The following is a 24,156-nucleotide window of genomic DNA, read 5'->3' as shown; positions in this document are numbered from 1 at the left end:
GGTGACCTGACAATTATTAAACTGCCACACAGTACTGTGGTTGATTGCTATTATTTTGCATGTGCATAATTTCTGATTTCTCCAACATGAAGTTAATTAGAGGTAGAAACAGACTTCATTATTCGCGGGCCGGTTGAGTTTACCTGGGAGACCATGCTCAACTATTATGTACAGATGTGTGTTGTAATGTGATTTGGATTTTTAACGTAGCTTTAACAATTTTTCAATCATATCACTACAATGTCTGCAATGTGGCAGTTTATAGTGATGTCTAGCTCTGGGGCATCATGCCACAGACATGTAGCATGATGTCCCACCCAGTCACATTATTCTGACACCAGGCCAACCTGTCCTAACAGTAACCTCTTAATGCTGAGCGCCAAGCGATGCAGCTGTTAGTACCATTTTTATCAGTCTTTGGTTTGACTCGGTCGGGGATCGAACCCAAGACCTCTTGCATCCAAGACGGACGCTATAACCACTAGGCCACCAGAACAGTAATATAATGCACAGTACTTACACAGTGCAAAGGGTGCACAGCATCACTTAAATCCTTACTTACTCCCAAACTAATTAGATGCAGATTTTGCTTTATTCATTGTTTCGACCAAATTGCATTCTTCCGGATATTTCAGCTAGTCCTTCATAGCTGTTTCATTTATGTTGAATCATGTACTCACGAGTTACACATTTTCAATCATATCAGCGATCTTACAAATTGATTTTCTAGGGTTTAATGCCATTTTTCAGCACAAGATAGGCTATACATGGCGGCCAGTATAACTGGTGGACGAAGAACCCTGGAAAACCCAGGGAAGAACCACCAACCCACGAGAAGCTACTGGCAGGCTTTCCCACGTACCCACGCTAGCCGACTTACAAATTGAGGTATTATTTTTAAAAAGGCATGCATGTTTAATTGTACAAGGCACATAACCATCATAATTTACATGTTCACAACATGCCCTATTTTCCCTATTTTCATATTCTGGTCAGCTGTGGTCAAACTGCACAATAGCTAAAGATTATTCTTAAATAAACAAGCAAGAAAGCCAGCGTGACTAATTAAAAGTTAATCGTTAGCAATGTAACTATTTTGTGAAAACGACTAGCCCTCCATCATAATTGAAAGACACCACATTCTACACTATTGTGTTATGCAAACACCAGCAACTGAGTGGCAAATAAAGGATTCCCAATTTTGTTTAACTAAAGGTACTAAAATAGCCAGCCTCATTGTACCATACATGTGGCAACCATTTTCCCCTCTTTGTATATCCGACCTTATTCCCTTATTGTCAACTCGTAAAGCATTTAGTATTGTGTATTATAAAACATGTATTCTGAATTAGTATGTTTTTAAGGACACATTTGTTGCGTGGTATGTATTTTCATTTCTTCTTTTAATTTAACGATGGTAATTATCATTGGTATATATAGTAAAAAATGCCAGGTGTTCAGTTGCGTAATTTTCTTTTGTGGGAATGGCGCTATAGCAGATGGAGTTACAGCATTCGTAGTGATCATTCTTGGGATTGAAATTAATTGTGGACAATTTCATTGTTGTGGTTTACTTTTTTGTTCTGGTTAATTTTTTTATTTTTGTATTAATGTAGTGGTAAAAAAAAATCATTAATTTATACGAATAATGTTTAAACTTAACATTCTATTTAGTGAAGAAGCGAATTCTTTATAGTAAAGTAATTATTTCGTCACAACAATAATTTACAGGTGATACAACAGAACCTATAGGACTTTTCTTGTTTAGAAGAAATGAAAATCGAAGACATGATGTAATAATCGGGAGTTTTCTGCAAAAATCGGAAGATATTATGAAATCGCGAGGTAGGTGTGGAGCGACCCCAAAAATCAGGAGGTTTTTTTTCCTCCTGGCATGAAAGTTGACAGGTATGGTGTAAGGTCACTTACATCAAAGCAAACTACTACTCAGCTTTTATTGTATTAGCAGAGAACCATATTGTTTTTGTTCGTTGTGTTGTCATACTGGGATTACATTTTAATGAGTTAGGTATTTACAATTTCAAATCAAAGTAAAAACGTAATGACCGGTGCAATGATATAAAATGTCCAATGCAATAATGCATAAATAAAAAATTAATCGAGTCAAAAGGGGGACGTAGTGCAGCAACTCGCGAATGCTAAATTCTTGTCATCATTCGATCAAATTACACACAAATCTAAATTAAGCAGAAACAATAAGAAAACAAAAAATTGAATAAATTACTTTTCAAACAAGTTTATAAAAGTTCTTTTTAATAATCATGAATGCCAACCTCAAGATAGGTATACATGTCATTTTTTAAATATAACTTTGACTAAACAAATGCATTTAGAACTTACTTTGTGCATCTTGAGATGTCTCGGAGTTGTAGGTCAGCTTATACACGGATCATGCACTTTTTAGTGCTTATACCTGTTCAGTTTGGGACTCGGCTTATATGCGAGCAGGCTTATATATGACTATATATGGTTCTTTGTTTCACAAGAAGTATTTTAAATGTATTATGTACTTTTAGCTACATATAATGACGATGACCCGAAAATTGATTGAGTTACAGATAGGATAAAACTCGCGATGCTGTGTGGAATTAAATTATAATAACTTCTGGTTTCATAAATATTAAACGCATCACTGTATGCTATTTCAGATTACAAGCAATAGAGAAATTGCATCATTAATACTAAAATGCATTTGGGGGGTTGGGGTGGATGGGAAGAGAGATACAGAAAAGAAGGCTGCATATGTATTCCATTGCATTTTTCTTTTTGCACCTTGTGATCAAAATAAAATATGGTCCGATATACGAGAGAGAGAGAGAGAAAGTTCAGCTCTTCGTGAATTTTTTTGTTCTTTTTTTAAACTTATTGCCCCCCCCCCCCCCCGTGTTGCTGAAGCTTTTGTCAAAGAGAGAAAACATGAATAAATGAAACAGTAGATATGAAAATACATACAATACTCCTTCAAGGTTTAAATATTCACAATAGTTATATCCATATAATCTCCATTAGGTTAAATCCCAAAAATGACCATTTTGCATGCTAATTTTCTTTGCAAGTATAATGACCTTTCCATTCCCAACAATTAAGATTTTGTTTAAAGTGCATATACTCTTCCTGTACTTAGGCAGAAATTTGTTTTTGATCTTGCTCATGCTAGATGTACTTTAAATTGGTGTTGGTTTCATCTGCATGTTCAAAAATGTTGCTGGCTGTGAAATTTACACTAGTACCCACATGGCATTTCCTTTCATTATATGGTACAGTCTCATAGTACCCATGGGTAGCCATTTCCTATTGGTAGCCTCGCTAATCTGATCTTGTCTGCTGAATCTAGACCTCAAACAGATGTTAGCTTGGAATGACTGAATACATCTGTAGCATATTTAATTAGCATGAAAATACCACTACAAAGCCTTGCGATTCTTTTAATAATAGAAGTAACAACATAAACAAGAAGGAATTGTTTACCTAATGATATTAATTGATAATGGAATATGGTACTGCATTTGTACACAAGTAAGATCAATCAGCAAGTTCAAAAATGTCAATAGTAACCACCTGGCATTTCCTTTAACTATATGGTATGGTATTCATACTAACTATGGGTAGCCTCATTTCCCTATTAGTAGCCCCGCTAATCTGATTGGTCTGCAGAATCTTGACCTCAAACATGTGTTATCTTAGAATGACTGAATACAGCCATAGCATCATTAATTAGCATGTAAATATCGCTACAAATTCATGTGATTCTTTTAGTTATGAAAGTGAAAACAAACATTTGAAGGAATTGCTTAACTAGTGGTATTAAATGATAATGCAGCATGGTACTGCACTTGTGCACAAGTAAAATCAGTCATCAAGTGAGTGAACAATACAGATTTATAATCGTGAAGACATTTCTGTCTTTCTGTCTATCTCTCTCAATGGGGCATATGGATTATTCGATCATTAGGTGCAAGAAGAATATTGTGATGGAATATGTCTTTGTCAAGATTATTCATCTTTGAACTTTTAAATTCTAACGCACATATATATCATTAAATTTATTAAATGTATTACAAACAATGTACATTACTCGTGCATGCTGCTTTGGTGCAATTACATCTGATCTATGTTAATTTTTAAAACTGACAATCATGTAATTGTTTAAAATACTCAATGTGAGATCCTATATTTATTCACAAACGATCTCTTCCCCAAAATGAAATATTCTGTACACATTATTTTTCATACTTTTGGAAAATTATTTTCCATATGAAAAATATGATAAAGTGAGTTGGATTTGGATGACATATGTAAGTTGATTTGGAGTATAAGATGAAGCTAAGATTTCCTGGTCAAAAGGTATTGTCTTATAGGCTGGCAAATACTGCTCTGAAACTGACGTGATTAAAGGTCTTGAAAACATTTACCGCAAGGATAATAGTTTACAATTTGTAGGTCTTGCATTACTGTTGTAAAATTTAGTGCATGGAGAAACGCTTTGATTGTTATTTATAAACTATGCCAAGGTAAGCTAAAAAAGAAGAATAAATCAAACTTTTAAATTAATATTGTACTCACTTTCAGGTATGATAATGTATCTATTGCTAAAATTTCTAAGGTAGTTATCCATGGTAACCATGTAGTCCCCAAAGTCTCTCAGGCTGCTAAGGTGTATCAATATGCTTGAAAACAATCCAACAGAGGATGGGGGTTGATAAGTTACTTTCTGCCATGTGGTTGTCCCATTTTCTCTGTGATACCAAATGATGTTGGTCGGCTCTGGGTAGGCGATCACATATATCTCCAAAGTAACATTGCTATTCAGTCCCTTATAGAATAATGTTGATACATTGTTTCTGTCATCAAGCCTAGGGTAGCCTAAGAGTAAAAACAAATTTTATATAAAACAAAACATTTAATTTATATTTACCATGCTATTATTTTATCAATTCACGTCTATATAGACTAATTCAGCACAAAGGTTGGAATCAATTGATATATGATCAAGATTAACAAGAGAATAAAGGTTTACTGTGCTTTGGATGTGATGTTTTTTACAAAAATACATATATGGTCTATTTATGACATTAATAATGACTAGTTTATAGCCTATAATAGCGTACCATGTATCTGGAAACATTTTTCCAGAATAAACTCCTTGTCAAAAAGACTTCCAGCACACTGAAAAGGCAACACAACCTACACAAACAACACCTAGCTCAGTTAAAGACAGAAAAGACACATGATACACATACTGACACCTGGGTAACTTTGAAGGACATTGTGCTGGATACAAAATCACCATAAACAGGTCACATCCCAGTAAAAGTAATGAAACTAGAATATACAAGGGTGGGTACCATAATAGCTGTTAATGGTGAAATGACTGAGTCAACATTATCAAAGGTGCAATGCCTGTATTCAGTCTATACAATGGCCAAAGGGACTAGCTGTCATGAGAGGTCTAAAATGCTGGGCTTCACTGACCACTGCTGTATCACCTTACCTGTCTGCGTAGGTTCGGGTTTCAGGCTTGACCAATGTGGGTATGTGAGAAAGCTTGCCATTATCTTCCCACGTGTCGGTGGTTATTACATGGGCTATCCCAGGTTCTTGCAATGCCATTTATACTGGCTGTCATGAATAGTCTATCTTGCAATGAGAAATGGTGAGGGAATGCTGTGAGTTCTTTATACTATTTAGACCAAATTCAAGAAGACTTTGAAAATATATTTAATTCTCTTTGCTTGTGTCCCAAAACTGGGAACAACATATTTAGAGCTGGACTTCTCCCTCATGCTGATGCTGATGTGGAACCAGTGAACTCCATGTTGATCACCTGTGTGAGAACTTTAGTCTTTATTACTTTCCACAATATGATACTTACTTAACACTTAATAGAGATGGAATCAATAACTGTTTCAAAAAGATGGCATTCATTTGAGTCCAAAAGAAACCAAACAATATCTCAGAAATCTCATTTATTATATTGGCATATTGAAACCAACGAAGGTTGACTTCTACAATAGATGTGGAGAACAGGGCCATGTCTCTGATGAATGTTACCATGGTAAGGATTCAGTGCTACTTGTGTAACATATCTGTACAAAAATGAAATAGTTGTTCTTCCTTTAGGACTATTTGGCGTTATGTATATCTATATATTTTTTTATAACTCCTGGTAAATGGTTTTATCTGACTTTTTTGTAATTTTTATTCATGGCTGTCAATTGTACAGAACATCTTAAGCTAGATTTTGCATATGTGACCCAAGTCTGTTAAGAATGAAAATTACGTAGGATCTATAGATAGATGTTTATACATGTGTTGACAATTATTAATAATAATCATAATAATAAGAATTAATGGTGCCTCTGGATTCATTTCTCACTGGTTGATGAAGTCGCTGTTTCTAGAAGAATTCAGTAACTTCCCACTGGTTGGGCTGGATCACATGAAAAGGCAATACGAGCAGCAGGGTATATTGTGAAATTAATCGTAATAGAAGGTGTATATAAGGAACTGCACAATTAGATTCATTCCTATTTTGGAGTCATTTATCATGTTCCTGTTGTAAGTCTGCATACATGTTTTATGTTGTACTTAGATATTATTTGAGAGGAAAAGGTTTTGCTTGGACTCTGTTTCATTGGAAATAGAACATGTTCATTATTTAGACTATAGTATTATTTTGGAACTGTTGTGAATTATTCTAAAGAGTTCTTAGTTACACCATCTTGATAACATTACAATCCTTGGAGGACCAGTACATTTTTGGTTGTGAAATTTATACCGAACTTTCCATTCATTTACGATTTTCGTAGTACTTTGTCAGAATTATTGTAAATTCACTTCATAACACTGTAAGTTCCTCCTACAAAAAATACATAATCTAAATTCTTTGTTAAATTAAGTTGTACAAAAATGTTTTGGTCTTCCTTCTTTCTGTTACTGATAGTTTATGACTACAGGTCTTAACATAGGAATGTGGCAAAGAAGAAATAGCCCATTTGACTTAAATATGACACCTGGAACACTTGGAAATACAAATAGTGAGAGAAATATATTTAGTTCCTTATTAGATGTATATGAAGACTGAATTCTTTTCATGTGTGTGTGAAGTAATATCATCAGATAAATGTGATAAACCTAGTGTTATATATATTTGATTTATATTTAATTTAATTGTTTGTACGTTTTAAAATCTGTTTATTTTTTAATTTCATTATATGTCAAAATAATGTAATTTTGTTTACTAGGAATTTGATATTTTCCAGAAAATTCAGCTTGACCTGACTCTAATCTTAAACACTGAACTTTGTATCTTATGCTGACCTAGTTCCCGACCTTAATTCAGAAATCATTGAGACAAGTAAACAACTTTTTATTTTTATCTTATTCTTAGAGAAAATGATTGGTTTTTGTCAAGGTCATACTGGGACTACGTGTTTTTAGATATAAATACTTCTTGAAGATTCTGGAAAGTTGACCCTCATCCGGGAATCTGTTTTGCATTTCAAGTCACTAAATAATCTTTGTTTATAGAGAAATTAGTCAGTTGGGCTAATTTCTTTACACTGGAAAGTGTCTGTTGTGTCAGTTTGGAGTTATAATTTTATTCAAATTATTTAGATTCTAAAAGGTTAATTCTTTTTCATGGAAATATTTGAGTGCTCATATAGAATTCTTGGACAAAGACATTTATTTCAATTTTATTCTGAATGTGAAACACGAGAATATTATTGACTGTGGAATAAAAAAGAACTGTAGATGATACAACACCATAAAGACTACAGTATACGTCATTGCCCTCCATTTTGGATTCTTCATCGGGAACTCAAACTTGAATTCATTAGAACATTTCATTATTAGGACTTTTAAAATTTAATTCGTGGATTATTCTTGGATTATTTTTGGATCTGATTCTTAAAACCGTAAGTTCTTATTTTTTTCATTTTTTGTGGGTCTTTTTCTCCAGGGAAATAAATTATTTGTCAAATTTTTCAGAGCTTGTTGTTTTCACTCTTTCTTTTGTTACTGTTTATTAAGCCTAAACAAGTAACATAAGACAAGTAATACTTATAAATGGAATAAAAATGTTCTGCTGTATAACACATATTTCTCATATTATATTTATTGAATTATGCAGTACAGTTGATGTTACTCCCTCTGAAACTATATATGTGATGGTGGTGCTTTACTTTATGTAGACAGTTCCATTAGTTAAAACAGTCATGTCAATCAAGAAACTAGCGTGGTGGTGAGCATATGAATCAAATAATTTGTTGCCCAATCCAAACCAATGTGTTCAGTTTACAGACCATCTAGTTCTACAGCTGACTGGATTCATAGATTTGAGTTGAAAGTTGTGAATGCCTATTAAAGGAAGATTGAGAAACTATCATATTAGGTGATCTTAACATTGTCTACATGAAAACCCCACCATTAACATGGATAAATAACTTTGAAACTTCCAGCTTTACCCTTGTAGGTAACACTCCATCTAGAGCAACTGATAAGCGTTTGTACCTCATATCATCATTCATACTGAATGACTACCAAATCCCAGTCATGGGGTTACATTATTTGACTCCCCACATGGGGCGACAAATAATCTAACACTGCAATTGGGATTTCCTTGTCTCAGTCCAAACCCAAAGATATATTCTATTAAACTTAACCAACTTCTTGGCTTAGTACACCTATCACATAACTGCACTTGCTCTCTTCCAAATTCGAAACGAGTTTTGTCCAGTTTCTTTTTTATAATTCCTAAACTTTTGTTGATAAGCCTACAGTACCAATTCATAACCCTTCAAAACAGATTCCTTAACCAGATCATAATCAGCACTTTGTTGCACTGACAGGAAATGACAGATGTCATTAGCTTTGCCAAAAGAGTGCACTTTGTGATAACAGAGTCCAGTGCTCTCTTGACCATTTCAAATTGTCAAATATTTTTTGATTGGGATTGCTATCTTTGACATCAAGAAATCCTCAGATCTAGTTATCATGACATTCTGCTGCAACAGTCTATTACAGGTTTGATACTTCTTCTTTACACTGGTTTATATCATACCGAGCCAACTGTCTTAACAAATAATGATTGCTCATAAACTTGCACTGTTCTTTCAGGGGACCTCAAGTCTGTTAGCCTTATTTTCTTTCTTATTTGTATAAGCAATCTTGTATTAAAATAATTATTCCACAAATAATATAATTCCAGGGCTGATTACACTATAAATATTTGGTTGCAAACTTACATAAATATACTTTTAATAGTGAAGTTATCCAAACAATAATAGACTTGGTCTTTATTAGAATTTGAAGTTCAGCATAACAAAGATGTCAATTAATGAAGGTAAAACAAACTGAATGAATTTTGGTGACATGAGGGACATCACATCACCAGTCCCTTGAAGGGACTTATGCTCTACTAAGCTGAGTGATGAAACCATCTCTGCTATTCTTCAACAATAACAAGATTCTCAATTAGCTGATGTGGTGGACCTAATGGAAGCACAATTGGCACCAATCTTATCTAGGATAAAGATGACATCAGATGAAGTCTTCTGGTTAAAACCCATGTCATAATGATCATTTATTCAGAGGACAGTAGCAACAACAAGATTTCTAAGAGAGCCATCATAACAGCGATATTGGACATACGATTGGCACCATTTTCATTTAGGACCAACTAGCTATCATATGTTGGCCTTATTTAGGGATAGTGATTTTCATTTACGATCAAATGGACACACCAAATATGCTTCTGATTAAAACCCCATGTCAAAATTACTTTTCCTTCATGCAGTAGCTAAAAAAAGATTTTCAAGATTATCACCAGATCAGCACCATTTTAATTTAAGGTCAACATAAACATTACAAAAAGTCTTTCTGTGAAAAGCCTATCATGATATAATGTTACGAGTCTACTCTTAAAATAAGAAACAGAAAAGAGTGATAGACAACAAGCATTGTAAAATTTAAAAAATAATTTATTTTCCTAGAATACAAAGTGAAAATGAAAAAAAGAACTTACATAATGTGAATTAAATCCAAAATTATCCAAGAATTACAGACACAAGTCCTAAATAAAACTCAATACAAGTCCAGAATAAATATAAAAAAACTGAAGTGATAAGTGTCTGATTATAGCTTATAGAGTGTTGATGTGCCAACACTCTTATAGAATCACAGAAATATAATTCCAGGTCTGATTACACTATAAATTCCAGTGAATATCTCTATGCAAGAATTTTATCATAGCACATTTGTATTTCCTAAGAAAATAATCACTTGAATTCAATAATTTGAAGAAAAAAATTCATATCAACTGGACACAACATAATACAATTTGAAAGAGCTAGATGTTAAAGCACGAATGAACAAGTCCTCACAATCACAAGAATGTATAGTTCTCTACTTGACCTCGGGTCACAATTAGCATTTTCAATAAATAAAAAAAATTACCTCATGAAAATTATCTTCTAGAATGCTCCTGATGTTCATAACACAATAAACTAGATTATGTAAAATTTTAGACAAGGTCAAGTCCAGCATACAATGTTACATTACAATGACATGTTATAAAAAAATATAACTAAATAAAAAACAATTAAATTAAATATGCATAACACTTCCCCTCATAAAGAAAAAGAAAGATTTACACAATAAAGCTTTCTGTTTACTCTAAGTCAAATAGACATGAACTTTTTTATATATAAGATGCAATCTTATGAATAACAAAGTATACATGAAACAATATATTTCTATACATGTGAAAGTGCATCTGCTATTAAATTATCTTTTCCCTTAAATACCTGATGTCAATGTTCTATTCCTGCAACATTAAACTCCACCTTAATAATCTCTGATTTCTGTTTTTCAACTTGCCAATGAATGTAATGGGGTCGTGATCACTAAACACAATAATTGGAGAAGGAGCTGAACTAATATAGACTTCAAAGTGTTGTAATGTTGATATCAAAGCCAAACATTCCTTCTCAATTGTGGAATAATTTCTCTGGTGCTTATTTAATTTCTTAAAAAAATAGCACACTGGATGATCAACTGCATTTTTGTCTTCTTGAATCAATATTGCTCCAAACCCAACATCAATTGCAGTTTAAATGATTGACTGAAATTTTGAGCTGACAGAACTGGTGCACTCTTAAGTATGGCCTTAACTTATCATCTGTTTCCTGACATTTTCAGACCAATGAAATTTGGTTTTCTTGCTCAATAAAATTGTCAGGGGTTCAGCCAATTATGGAAAAATTGGAACAGAATTTCCGACAGCATCCAGCCATACCCAAAAATCACATCAGAGATAGCCTTGACATTAAAATCTATAGGTTATAGGTTTAACTTGTCCATGTCCCACAATACGTCCTAGAAACTCACTTTTGGATAAATTAATTTTCAACTTTGCATCAGCCGAGTCTGTCAAAGAATATCCGAATTGTTGCCAAATGATCTTTCCAGGTGTTGTGATAGAAGATGACATCATCGATGTAAGCATCATGATTATCTAGACCAGATGTAATCATGTTCATTAACAGCTGAAAAATACCAGGCGAACCTTTCATCCCAAAAGGCATCAATTTATATTGATAAAGTTCATCTGGAGTCATGAATGCCAAAATTTCCTTTGCCCTTTCCGTCAGTGGAATTTGCCAAAATCCAATCAGAGGGTCAAATTTGGTGACATACATTGCATTTCCAATTTTATCAATGCAGTCATCAATGATTGGCAATGAAAACAAATCTGTTTTAGTCACACTGTTCACCTTTCTATAATCAGTGTAAATTTGTTAAGTATTATCTGGTTTCAGAACAAGTATACATGGTGAACTCCGTCACTTTTACTCAGCTCTATGAAATCATTCTCCAGCAAATAATAAATTTCTTTTTTCAAACATTCCCATTTGAGAGTGTTCATCCTGTATAGGTGTTGTTTCATAGATGTGGATTGTTGTTATTGTTGTTGTAGGGTTTAACACCATTTTTCAGCACATGATAGGCTATACATGGCGGCCAGTATTAATGGTGGAGGATGAACCCGGGAAATGCCCAGAAAGAACCACCGACCCTTGAGAATTCATAGGTGTGGAATTTACAATTTCAATGTTAGGGTAGATTTTATTTGTTCTTGCAGAAACATCTAGAAATAAGTGGTAATATTCAGAAATAAGTGCTCATATTCAAGTAATATCTGTTTCAGTTCATTCTTTTCTTGTTGCTGCAAATGCTAAAGTTCCTGGGTCTGATTATTCATAATTTCTGAATCCAAAGATTTGTTACTCCAAAATCAATACGGTCCGAATGCATTCCATTGCTTAAATCCTCAGTGAAGGGGCCCCGAGTGTCCAGGTGGTCTAAAGCGCTCACTGTTACAGATAACTGACATCTCACCTCTGTCTGTGTGGGTTCAAGTCTCAGATTCAGCCAATGTGAGTATGTGAGAAAGCTTGCCAGTAGCTTCTCATGGGTCGGTGGCTCTCTCCGGGGTTTTCCCCGGGTTCTTCCTCCACCATTTATACTGGCCGCCATGTATAGCCTATCTCGTGTTGAAAAATGGCATTAAACCCTACAACAACAACAAATCCTCAGTGTGTGGGACAGGTACAACTAAATTTATTGCAATGATCAACCTGGCTATCTACCTCAACATACTCTTTTAACATATTTATATGCCAAAGTTGTTTTTGTTTTCACTTCCCATGAGTATTTATGATATAATAATTTAAATCATTTACCATAATACTTGGTCTGAACATGACTTTGTGGTATGGGCAAGAGAGCCAGAACTCTATCACCAGGCTGAAAACTACTTTTCGTTGTATTTTTATCATACCTTAATTTCATTTTTTACTGAGTAGGGTGCAGATGAGTTCTTGCAACCTCACAAGCCTTTGATAACTTATACTTAAAATTGGACACATAATCAAGAAGATTAACACAGCTGCCAACCCTCCAGGCTCGCAATTAGTGAAACCAAGGATAAAAATTGATGAATTTTGGCATGAATTTGTGAAGAGATCTTCGAGTCCAGGAATATTTGTCAGAACAAATGTTTAGCGTGGTCTCCAGCTGATAAAGGTAGATTGTGTTCAACAAGAAAACTCACAAATAATGCTTCAGCGTTGGTAGCTTTCAGATCTTCCGTCGATGGCTTAAAATATTCCAGAGCTGAAGTCTGCTGCAAGTTCTTAATTTTCCCAAACTGTATATGCATTTTGCTACCAATGTGCTTCCTCACATCATCTCTGCCACCATGCCCAATGCTAAAACTTGTGGCACATTGTGCAAAAAGCATGATGTATATCTGTGTTTGATGGCTGAATGCACAGCCAATTTTTGGTATATTCCAAACTAAACTTCACCTTTTGTGCAATACACTTCTTTTTCCTTGGTGGTGAACATATTTTCAAGGTGCGATGCCGAATGGTAATTCAAAGCAGTGTTTGCAGGGCATGTGCAGACAAAATTCCGATTAGGCCCCAGTTTCTCTAATAAGCATTTGTAAAACTACTCTTATACATATAGATTAAAATAAGCTAAAATGACTGCTACCAGGCCAACTGTACCAATCAGCTATAGTTCCACTAATATTGCAACCAGCAGTACTGGGCTGTTTCCTCAACTGCCGATATCATGACTAGCACTTAATGGGAGATTGGTTATTTTATTAAAGATTTAAAATAATTGAGAGTTGGTGAATTCGTGATTTTGTTTCATGCGACGTGAATCCATGAATCGCTGAAAAAGTCGTGAAATTCATGAAGGTACTGAATCCCAAAGAGTCTTGAATTGATTCTCTAACAGCAAACAATAGTAAATGAACGCCTTCATCCCAATTTTTTCCCGTATTAAAACAATATGACCAAATCATATTAAAATTATAAACCATCATTATCACCTGCATAGTGTGCAGTTTGCTTAATGTTATCTGCAACTGTAAGAAACTATTTAAATTATTGGAATATATATAGGATTATCTACATGCCACTCTTGTAAGTTGCTACTTAACAAGTTTTTCACAAATCCATTGCCATCAAGCACACCAAGTGTTGTTAGCCAATAAATGGTTGTGTTACCAATTACTGCCAAGCTTCTCACTTCATTATCTTCCAAGTGTGAATCCTGCCTCAGAATATTAATAGTTTGGAATGTAAATGTACTCAGATGAATATATCAGTATATTGCTAGTGTCCATGTAATAAACTTACATGCAACCATTATCTGAAGATCACTGGAAACTGAATTCCCATTCATGACTGAGTTGTTGGCACGACATGTGTATTTTCCTGCATCACGACATCCTACTGTCTTTGTGTATTTCAGTGTCAAAGTACTTTCCTCTTTATTTAACTGCAAGTTATCCTCATGGTAAAGGAAGATGTCCGCATAAGGATTACTGTCTACCTGGCAATGGAGCTGTAGACTGCCATTCTCCATTATTGTGTTATTATTATCTTTAACAGTGAAGGCATATATTGAAGCTCTGTCTGAAATGAGAAGGCGGGAATGGTTTATGTGTATGAAACAGTGAACAACTGCATTAAAGAATGCAACTTGTTCAAAAATTCACTCCCCCCCAAAAAGAAACCCCACACAATCTTTTACAATACATTTTTTATGTTGTCAAGTACACTAGCATGATACATTTACCTCTAATAAGTTATTACAGAATAACTTATTATGTTCAATTAACTTGTTTGAAAGTATAAAATATGGTTAAAAGTTTTGATTTTAAAAGTATCTTTTGGTTAGTGGGTGGACAGTGCAGTACATATTCACACAATGAACGACCTGCCTAATGACCACAATCCCAAATCTTAACTAATTATGGTACTAAAGCAATATGCATTTTGGCACATGGAAGGTAATGGGTGAATTTTAATGTCACCAAATTGTAAAATTCCTTGCATATTAGATCATTTATGCATCAATATTGCACATAAATTATAAAATTTGCCATTCCTTGACAAATGGTAAGAAATTTCCAAAACCTTTGTTAACACATGAACCCCTGGAGTTTTTGTTGCTTTCGCCTAATTTCGAGTAGGAAACACATTTTGAAAGCTATTTCTGAATATATCCTAATACATCAACTTCCAGGTGATTTTCCAACAACCTAATGCCTAGTTGTGTTAGAAACATCGTTTTTCATTGGCTATTTGGCTCGTGCATGAGCAAAATGGTAAAAGTTGGATTTTTTTTTTGTATGTGCAAACGGACTGATTATTTTCGTATCAAGACCACTCCTTATTCCAAATGCCCATCTTATCCTACTTTTGCAAAGGTTCATCTGTCTATTTGCAGTTCATACCGGTCTGCCTTAGATCTGAGACCAAAAAGTTTAAAGTCTGGACACAAAATTGGATTATGACCACAGGTGAATTTTGGGTGGAAAAAAATTGGGTCCGAAAAATGACGTCTTTCCCTCTGTATTCTGTAGTGCAGCTAGAACTTCCAGATTATTTGGTATCATTATAGAGCTACATCTGTCTTACCTTTCTATAATGACACCCACTGTAGTGTATCATACATGACCTTGACCCTATAGAGCTCGGCAGTAGGCTACTACCTACCTATGTGTTAACAAGTACAGAAAACTTATCTAAATAAGGTAATCTTTGCAACATGCATGACTCCAAGATCTTGAAGATCTTGAAACTAAAATTATCAGTCTCCAGTACATAAAACTAAGTAACACATCAGACAGGATAATTCTGTATAAGACTTGTGCTGTGAATTGTTTAGAATTACCTGGGGTTAGCAAGATGGAAGAATCAAGGCCTCATTCTGGTCCATCAAAAACAAGTCAATAATAGCTGACATTGTTAGTTACAGATACTGAAAATAATTTTGCTCTTAACACATATGTACTTTATTTAAATTTCATTTTAGCATTCCATTTGCACTTGAAAGGTATTCATTTTGCATTACGTTTTCACTGCACTCTGATTAAACTGCAACTAGATTCCAATTGCATCTACATTCTAGCTATAATTTCATCATTTATCATTAGCATTATGCTTTTTTATTTATTGCTTTGATCCACTTTTGTTCAATTGAAATGCACAGTTTTATAGTGAATTTCAAATGATTAAAAAAATAAAAGATTAACATTTATTAAACAATTAGCATGTCTGCATTCGGCTGGAGACCGATGCATGCAGACACTTCCATGATAACCTAACTGCATGCTCACTGAAAAAAAGGGAATTTGAAAGAACTGCTGAGAACTTAACTGTCACTTGGCAAGATTACACAAATCAAGAAACAAATTTTGACAGCCAATTCAAGTGCCTGAAAATGTGTTGACAGTACAGTAACATCTAAGTCCAACCTAATGTATTGTTAAAAGCACACACCTTAGACAGGGTCTACAATATTGCTTTTACAGGTGTACTTTTCCTGTGGATTGTTCTTCAGATTTTGCAGTGATACATCTGAAAATAAACCTGCAAGTTCTAACAAAATGCAAAACAAATCACCATTCTCCTTCTTTTCAGAAGAGTTTCTTTTTATCTAGATGTACTATATACACAAATTTCAATGTCAATTTAATCAATAATAAAAGTCAAAAATCAATCTATCAGCTTTAATTTATTTCTTCGGATATAAATTCACAAGTTAAATAATTCACATCCACTGGATGACTATTTGTTAGGAAAGTGCAGAGTATAATAATCATTCATCAAGTAACTGTTAGCACCCCACCCCTTCCTCTAACCTGTCAACCAAAATTGAAGTCTCCCTCATTGTCTTATACCCTCATCTGTGTCACAGTTGATGATTATGGACTCATCATTATGAGTTAGCATGGGATAGGTATAACACTGTCATCATGGCATTAAAATATGCAACCACCTGAACTTACACTGAACATTGATGAAAATCACCTTGTAGTCTGATTGTGTCACCGGGTCACCAGTAGATGGCTGCATGGTATTAGAGGCTGTACAGGTGTGATTTCCATGGTTATTTCTGGATATGTTCTGGTAGTATAACCTGGGTTGGTTCGTTGTATCATCGCCTCGAGGGCTCCATGTCAGCTTGGGAGGAGGGTTACCATTTGCCCTACACTCTTGCTCTATTGAATCTCCTTCTATCACGCTTACTGAATCTGAATTGAAGGGTGCAACAGTTGGAGGAACTGGAGAGAAAAAATGCAAATGGATGAAGAAATATTCTGCTGAGTAAATCAAACTGTTTTCCAATCACCAAAGAAGCACAGAAAGAAGCTCTATACACTATTTCTACTTTAACTGACAATTATATACATATAAAGTAAGCATTTTTATGACACCCTATCTAGTTGTTCCAAGAATTTTACTGAAAATGAAAATTGACAATTCAAGTCAAAATCTCTGACATTCAAATCAATATTAGATTATTAACTAATAACTTGTTTATTGAAACAAGGAACTAATGAGTATGTTAAAAATTCATTTGTACATCTGTGTTCATTTGCTTACATATGTACAAAAATAAAAGCTTAGAATTTTGATTGGTATCTAAGGTCAAACAAGTCAGCAGGTCTGGTTTTCAAACTTATTCACAGATAGTAATTCTGATCCATTGTCATCCTGGAAAAACTACATACCACAAGATACATGTTAGTGAGATCCTTATTAAATTAAACAATTCATTCCAGAGTATAGTGTTAAGACTGTTAATCTGGCCATTGTAGTTGCCATGTTGGAAGTCAGATAGGCACTACCACCCATATTTGCCAGCCTATAAGTTGGTGTGGAGTATAAGTTATATCAGCAAATTTGGAAAATTTTCCATCCTTCATCCATATAAAAGTCGACACTAAGTACAAGATGAGGCCAGATCCATACCTTCGATTGTGTTTGTTACTTCGTTCCACACAGCATCTCAAATTTTATCCTACCTGTAACTCGGTAACCTTTTCAGTCAGGATCATTAACTTTAACTAAAAGTACCTAATTTAGTTCACAAGAAGTATTTTAAATGTATCATGTACTTTTAGCTACATACATGTATAATGACGATGGCCCAAAAATGTACAGAGTTACAGATAGAATATAACGCATGATGCTGTGTGGAATTAAATTATAATAACGTCTGGTTTCATAAATATTAAAGGTGTCACTGTATGCTGTTTCAGATTACCAGCAATAGGGAAATTGCATCATTAATACTAAAATGCTTTTGCTGTTTGTTTGTTTGGTTTTTTTTGAGTGGGGGTGGAGGGCTGGAAGAGAGATACAGAGAGAAGGATGTATATGTATTCCATTGCATTTTTCTTGCACCTCGTGATCAAAATAAAATATGGTCCAATATATGAGAGAGAGAGTTAGAAAGTTCAGCTCTGCTCTTTTTTAATACCTTATTACTCCCGTGTTGGTGAAGCGTTTGTCAAAGAGAGAAAACATTAATGAATGAAACAGTCAATGTAAACTATGAAAATGCACACCATACTCCTTCAGGGTTTAAATATTCACAATAGTTATATCCATATAGTCTCCATTAGGTTAAATCCCAAAAATGACCATTTTGCATGCTAATTTTCTTTGCAAGTATAACGACCTCTCCATGTCCAACAAATAAGACTTTTTAAAAAGTGTATGTACTCTTCCTGTACTTAGAGGGTATTTGCTTTTTATCTTTGCTCATGCTAGATGTATTTTAAATTGTTGTCGGTTTCATCGGCAAGTTCAAAAGTGTTACTGGCTGTGAAATTTACACTATAACCACATGGCATTTCCTTTCATTATATGGTACAGTATCAAAATACCCATGGTCAGCCTCATTTCTTATTGGTAGCCTCGCTAATCTGATCTTGTCTGCTGAATCTTGAACTCAAACAAATGTTAGCTTGGAATGACTGAATACAGCTGTAGCATATTTAATTAGCATGTAAATACCACTACAAAGCCAGGTTATTATTTTAATAATGAAAGTAGCAACAAAAACAAGAAGGAATTGTTTACCTAATGGTATTAATTGATAATGGAATATGGTACTGCACTTGTACACAAGTATAGGTAAGTGAAACAATACAGATTTACAAATGTGAATACATCTGTCTGTCTCTCTCTTAATCAAGCAAACATTTTATTTTATCAATAGGTGCAGGAAGAAAATTGTGATGGTTATTCTTTGTTATTCATCTTCTAAGTTGTAAATTCTAACGCACATATATGTAATCAAATTTAAACAATGTATCTTACAAAAAAACATAGATTACTGGTGCATGCTGCTTTAGCGCAATTACATCCGACATTATGATAATGTTTAATATTGATGATCATGTAATTGTTTAAAATACTCAATGTGGGATCCTATATTGTTTTATACATGATCTCTTCCCAAAAATGAAATATATTTTACACATTATTTTTCATACTCTTGAAGAATTATTTTCCATATGAAAAATATGATAAAGCGATTCAGATGACATAATCCATATATAAGTAGATTCAGATTATAAGACGAAGCTAAGATTTTCTGGCCAAAAAGTATCGTATTATAGGCCACCAAATAAGGTACCATTCAGGACCAGTTATATCCTAAATTTACAATGTTTTGGCAAATCATCCAAATTACTATTTATTCAATATGTAACAAGCACGACATGAAAGTCTATAACTTTTCTATCTCTAATATTTATGCTGATATTCAATCTATTAGCTGGACCCCTCTCCAATTGTATGCATTAGCTACTTTCATTGCATGGAACAAATTCACCCTGAAACTATATTTATTGGGCTAAAACTTGAAGGAGAATAGTGCTGAAAATAGATTTTGGCATACATGTTTTTGGGCATGTATACATTGAGGTCCAAGGTTGACATTGCCGGGGTGGGAGGGGGAAACAAATGCCCCCTCCTCCAGAAATGCCCAATACGGCTTGCACCTCTGATCACCTCTGTCAACTAAAATTCAGCTCCTGACCTTGCAAGTGGCTTAGCTTCACTAACAGGAGAAGGGGTGAAGGCGGGCAACTGGCACCATAAAACCAGTCACTTCGGGTATGATGGTACTCATTCACCTTGAATGGTAACTCATCTAAGAGAAGGAAAACTCCAATTCCAAACCTCCACTGCCTTGTGGCTATATCCACTCATGGGAAAGGCTAAGGGAGTAAACCCTGACAGAAAATCTGCATCTAGCCCTAGTACACTACAAGCCCACAGGACTGCCAGGAACAATGCCCAGAAGGCCTCCTGCTGCTGCTCCAACACCTACTGGTGAACCTCTGCCCCAGTATACAGACAGCTGCTGACACCAGGGATGCAAGAGGCATGTATAAGGGTATCAAGAAGGCAACAGGACCCCACCTCCAAGACCACACCCTTCAACTCCAAGATAGGTGAAGTCATCACAAACCAGGAGAAACAGCTGACGTGATGGGTTGATCAACTCGAGCTGTATGCAACCCAAAACGTCATCACTGACACCACCCTGGACGCCATCCCAGACCTGTAGCAGAGAGGGTGAACAGACCACTTAGGGGAATGGTCACCCTTGTGTTTTACCAAAAAAAATAGTGACCACTCATAGAGGTCAATTACCACGTCTACGATTATTGTTTGTCCCAAACAGAACCGTAGACGCCCCTCTCTGCTGCTATCAATATTGGGAATCATCATCTGAATCATGGGAATCTTCATCTGTTTCATCTTCATCTGAATCATGGGAATTTGTTCTATGTTTCAAGTAATATTCAAGTTCTGATGGTGGTTTTTCTATTTTTGGATTTATGTTCTTTCTGTGTTTATAATATATCATCAAACTTCTGTATTCCTGTTTTGCTGATATTAATTAAATTATTATGTTATAATAAAATGATACATCCAGAATCTCATACTGCAAGAACAGCTCGAGAACGATTAGAAGCAATTAAAAAATTTCTTCCTGTCAAAGACTCATTTAGAAAAAATCTGCAAGCGCAGCAAGAAGCACGAGTTGAGTACGAAGAAGACACTAAAAAACTATTTAAACCCGTCACTGCGGCTACTGAACAAGTTACAACTGTCATCAAAGAAGATCTTCTTCCGGTATCAAAAAAAATAGCAAGAAGAACTAAACAGGCAAGGGAGATTTTACGAAACCTTCCAACTGGCATAGCTGCGGCTCAGCCTCCACCTGTTGGTGAGGAAATACTTGAACGTATTGGAGAACTTCGTACTGAAGTCGCCGATGTGAGAAAAAAACTTGCATCTGAACCCAAAACAGCAGAAGAGAGCTTAAGATTAATTGCAAGATTTAACGAAGGAGTTGTTGAGGAAATTAGAAACACTGAAAGAGAGAGATTACCTGAGATGATATCAAAAAATATATCTAATAAATCTAATTTTTTAAAACCCGGTCATGAAAAAACAAGTGATGATAATTTCATTAAATGGATATATCGCGTATATTACAACAGAAAACAAGCTAGAGGTCAGGAATTTAAAAGACTTAAAGAAGAAGTAGAAAGACTTAGAGGGAGACGGGAACAACTAGAACAAGGAGTCCTTCCAGTATCAGCTTCCTCCACCTCTGCAACAAATAGAACAACAACAACAATCTTCTTCGCCACAGCAAGGGTTGATGTCGAAAATTAAAAAGGCTAAAGAGTCACTTAAATCACCCTTCTCGAAGAAAATTTCTGCACCGAAAATGACATTTACACCGACAGGTTCACCACATGGATTTCGAGAAGGTGACTCACCCCCGGACACCACTGAAGTACTTGCTCCGGTAATGCAACCACCAGTATTTAAAACACCTCAAGATGAACCTAAAACAGGATCTGGTTTATGTCCTGATAATATCATCAATGACGTGTCACGGTTAGAAGTCCTCATAGGAGGAAAACGTGCCGGAAATAATTCACCAGAAATAACCAATGAAGCAGCTGATATTTGTCGGCGACTATTTCAAGGTGGTATCATGGATATTGGCGTTTACCGAGAACTTATTGATGAGCTCGTTGATGACTAGTTGTTAGATAAATGGTAAATAAAATAAGATGATTGTGCATGATAATCATCGTAAACCCACACAGGTTAGAGCGGTAAACTCACGATTACCAATCTATAGTGTTATTTACGGAAATGGACTTGGTGATGTCATTCGAGGATTATTCACGAGGATAGCTCCCAAAGTAGCACCTGTTGCAAAACAATTATCGATGAAGGCTATTGATATTGTTCGTGATAAAGCTCCTGGTGCAATTGTCAATGTTGCTGGTAAGGCGTTCTCGGCGATCAAAGAAAGATTATCACGATTATTGCGACGAAAACAACAACCACCGGTGAAACTGGCAAGTACTGAGGTGATGCCTGCAGATGTCAGTAAAATATTAAATCAGGCTGCAAATCAAAAACTAGCGGCGATATCTGAAGAAGCAGAAAAAAATATAACGGCAAATTTAATAGCAGGGAGCGGTCTTCGTCGACGATGATCATCATTTGGAAAAATGGTAACTATAATAAAATGTTCAGGCGCGAATCAGACCCAACATTTGATATGGAGGCACCTGTCCTTAAGTAGGAGTCAGTACGTGATTATCAGTTTTATTCTTATGACGCAAGACAACCAAATCATCCCGGGAGAATCGAATTACAGGTTCATGATTCAAGTAGATATTTCTTGCCCGCTGAGGCGTTTATTGAAGTAGAAGGTAGACTTGTAACGAATGTTGTAGCTAATACGCCATATGCTGCTAATTTGCGTGTTGGTTTTGTCAACAACGGGATCATGGCACTGTTTGATAGCGCCACATACATGATTGATGGAAAAAATATTGAATCAATTCAGAAGGATGTCGACGTTGCTACAACAATAATTGGTCTAGCCAGATATTCTGACGACTTTACAAGATCAGCTGGTCCAACAATGATGTTTGCTAAGGATATTACCAACAACGCTGATCATGTTCAGTATATTAAGTTACGAGCAGATCAAAATACTGCGGTTAATCCACAACCAGTTGATTTTGAACACGAAGACAGACCGGGTGCTGCTTTTGATATTATAAAAAGTGTTAGTGCGACTTACAACCTGGGATTTGCAACACGTAGAAATATGTTGCTGGGAAATGATAGAAATTTTTCGTGTGCAATTCCATTATCTCACATCTTTGGATTTTGCAGAAATGTTAGAAAAGTCATCTTTGGAGCTAAACACACAATTGTGCTCGTAGGAAAAGGTAATGATAATGATGCAATCTGGCGAGGTGCTGGTGTTGCTGATGCTGGAAAAGTAAATATATCAAAACTTTCATTGTGGATGCCAGTAATGACTCCATCTATTACTGAGGAACAAAAATTACTATCTTGTATGGATCAAGGCGGTAAATCATTGCTATCATGGTTAACAGTAACTACAGATGCTGCTCAAAGCGATATTAATGGTTTATTTACATGGCATATAGCATCACAACAGGGTGTTTCTGCACCACGACATATTTTTATTGCACTACAAAATATTAACCTGATAAATAATCAAGAACAATCACATATGATATTTGATAACCTTGGAGTTAGTGAAGTTTCTTTACGGATAAATGGACATCAAGAACCAGCCGAGGATATACAACTAAATTATGCACAAAATCATGTAGCGCGCGCATATCATTGTTTGATGTCATTCATGGGACGTGATCAAAATATAGATACTGGTTTGCAAATATCACAACTAGATTTTACAGGTCTATATCCGATTTATTATTTTTCATTAGAACATCTTGATTTATCCAAACAATCTGTTGTTGATATATACTTTCGAGCTCATGTTACTAACCCACCAGCTGGTGGTGTCTTTTACAGAGCGATCGCGGTCATACTTAGCGACAAGGCCATGTTACTTGAAGGTGGCAGTGGTCGAATGAGGATCGTTGATGCACCGGTGGAAAATCTTTAATCGTGTTATTTAGAAAAATATATTTTATATAAAAATGTCGTATAGTCATGTTAATGTTACTCTGACCCCGGGTCAGGTAAAAAAGCTTCAATCAAAACCGCCAACAAATGCGGAACTAAAATATCACTAAAACGAGATCAGATTAGTGGTGGTCCAAACAAATTATCGTTGACAAATAATCAGATTAAACATTTCAATAAAGCCCTGGAATCAAAAACTGGAGTTCAATTCCATCTCTCCCCGAGCGCCATC

General features: G+C 35.1%; 1 protein-coding gene across 3 annotated transcripts in view; it reads right to left on the bottom strand.

Moving 5' to 3' along the window:
* LOC149782417 (adhesion molecule nephrin-like) overlaps positions 1–24,156 on the bottom strand; it is a 506,160-nt gene that overhangs the window by 25,106 nt on the left and 456,898 nt on the right. For 2 of the 3 annotated variants that reach the window (XM_089933811.1, XM_089933812.1), the window contains exons 6-8: positions 16,901–17,176; positions 14,241–14,519; positions 4,585–4,884 (exon numbers count right to left, since the gene is read on the bottom strand). In XM_089933811.1, the coding sequence (XP_089789937.1) occupies positions 4,585–4,884; positions 14,241–14,519; positions 16,901–17,176 (855 nt within the window). The remainder of the gene's footprint in view (positions 1–4,584; positions 4,885–14,240; positions 14,520–16,900; positions 17,177–24,156) is intronic. The other variant, XM_089933813.1, reaches the window with a different exon arrangement.

The sequence above is a fragment of the Sinohyriopsis cumingii genome, chromosome 15 (assembly GCF_028554795.1).
Source record: "Sinohyriopsis cumingii isolate HCF-2022 chromosome 15, ASM2855479v2, whole genome shotgun sequence".
NCBI classification, from domain to species: domain Eukaryota; kingdom Metazoa; phylum Mollusca; class Bivalvia; order Unionida; family Unionidae; genus Sinohyriopsis; species Sinohyriopsis cumingii.
The sequence above is the reverse complement of the archived record's forward strand: the minus strand, read 5'-3'. Positions and strand labels throughout refer to the sequence as shown.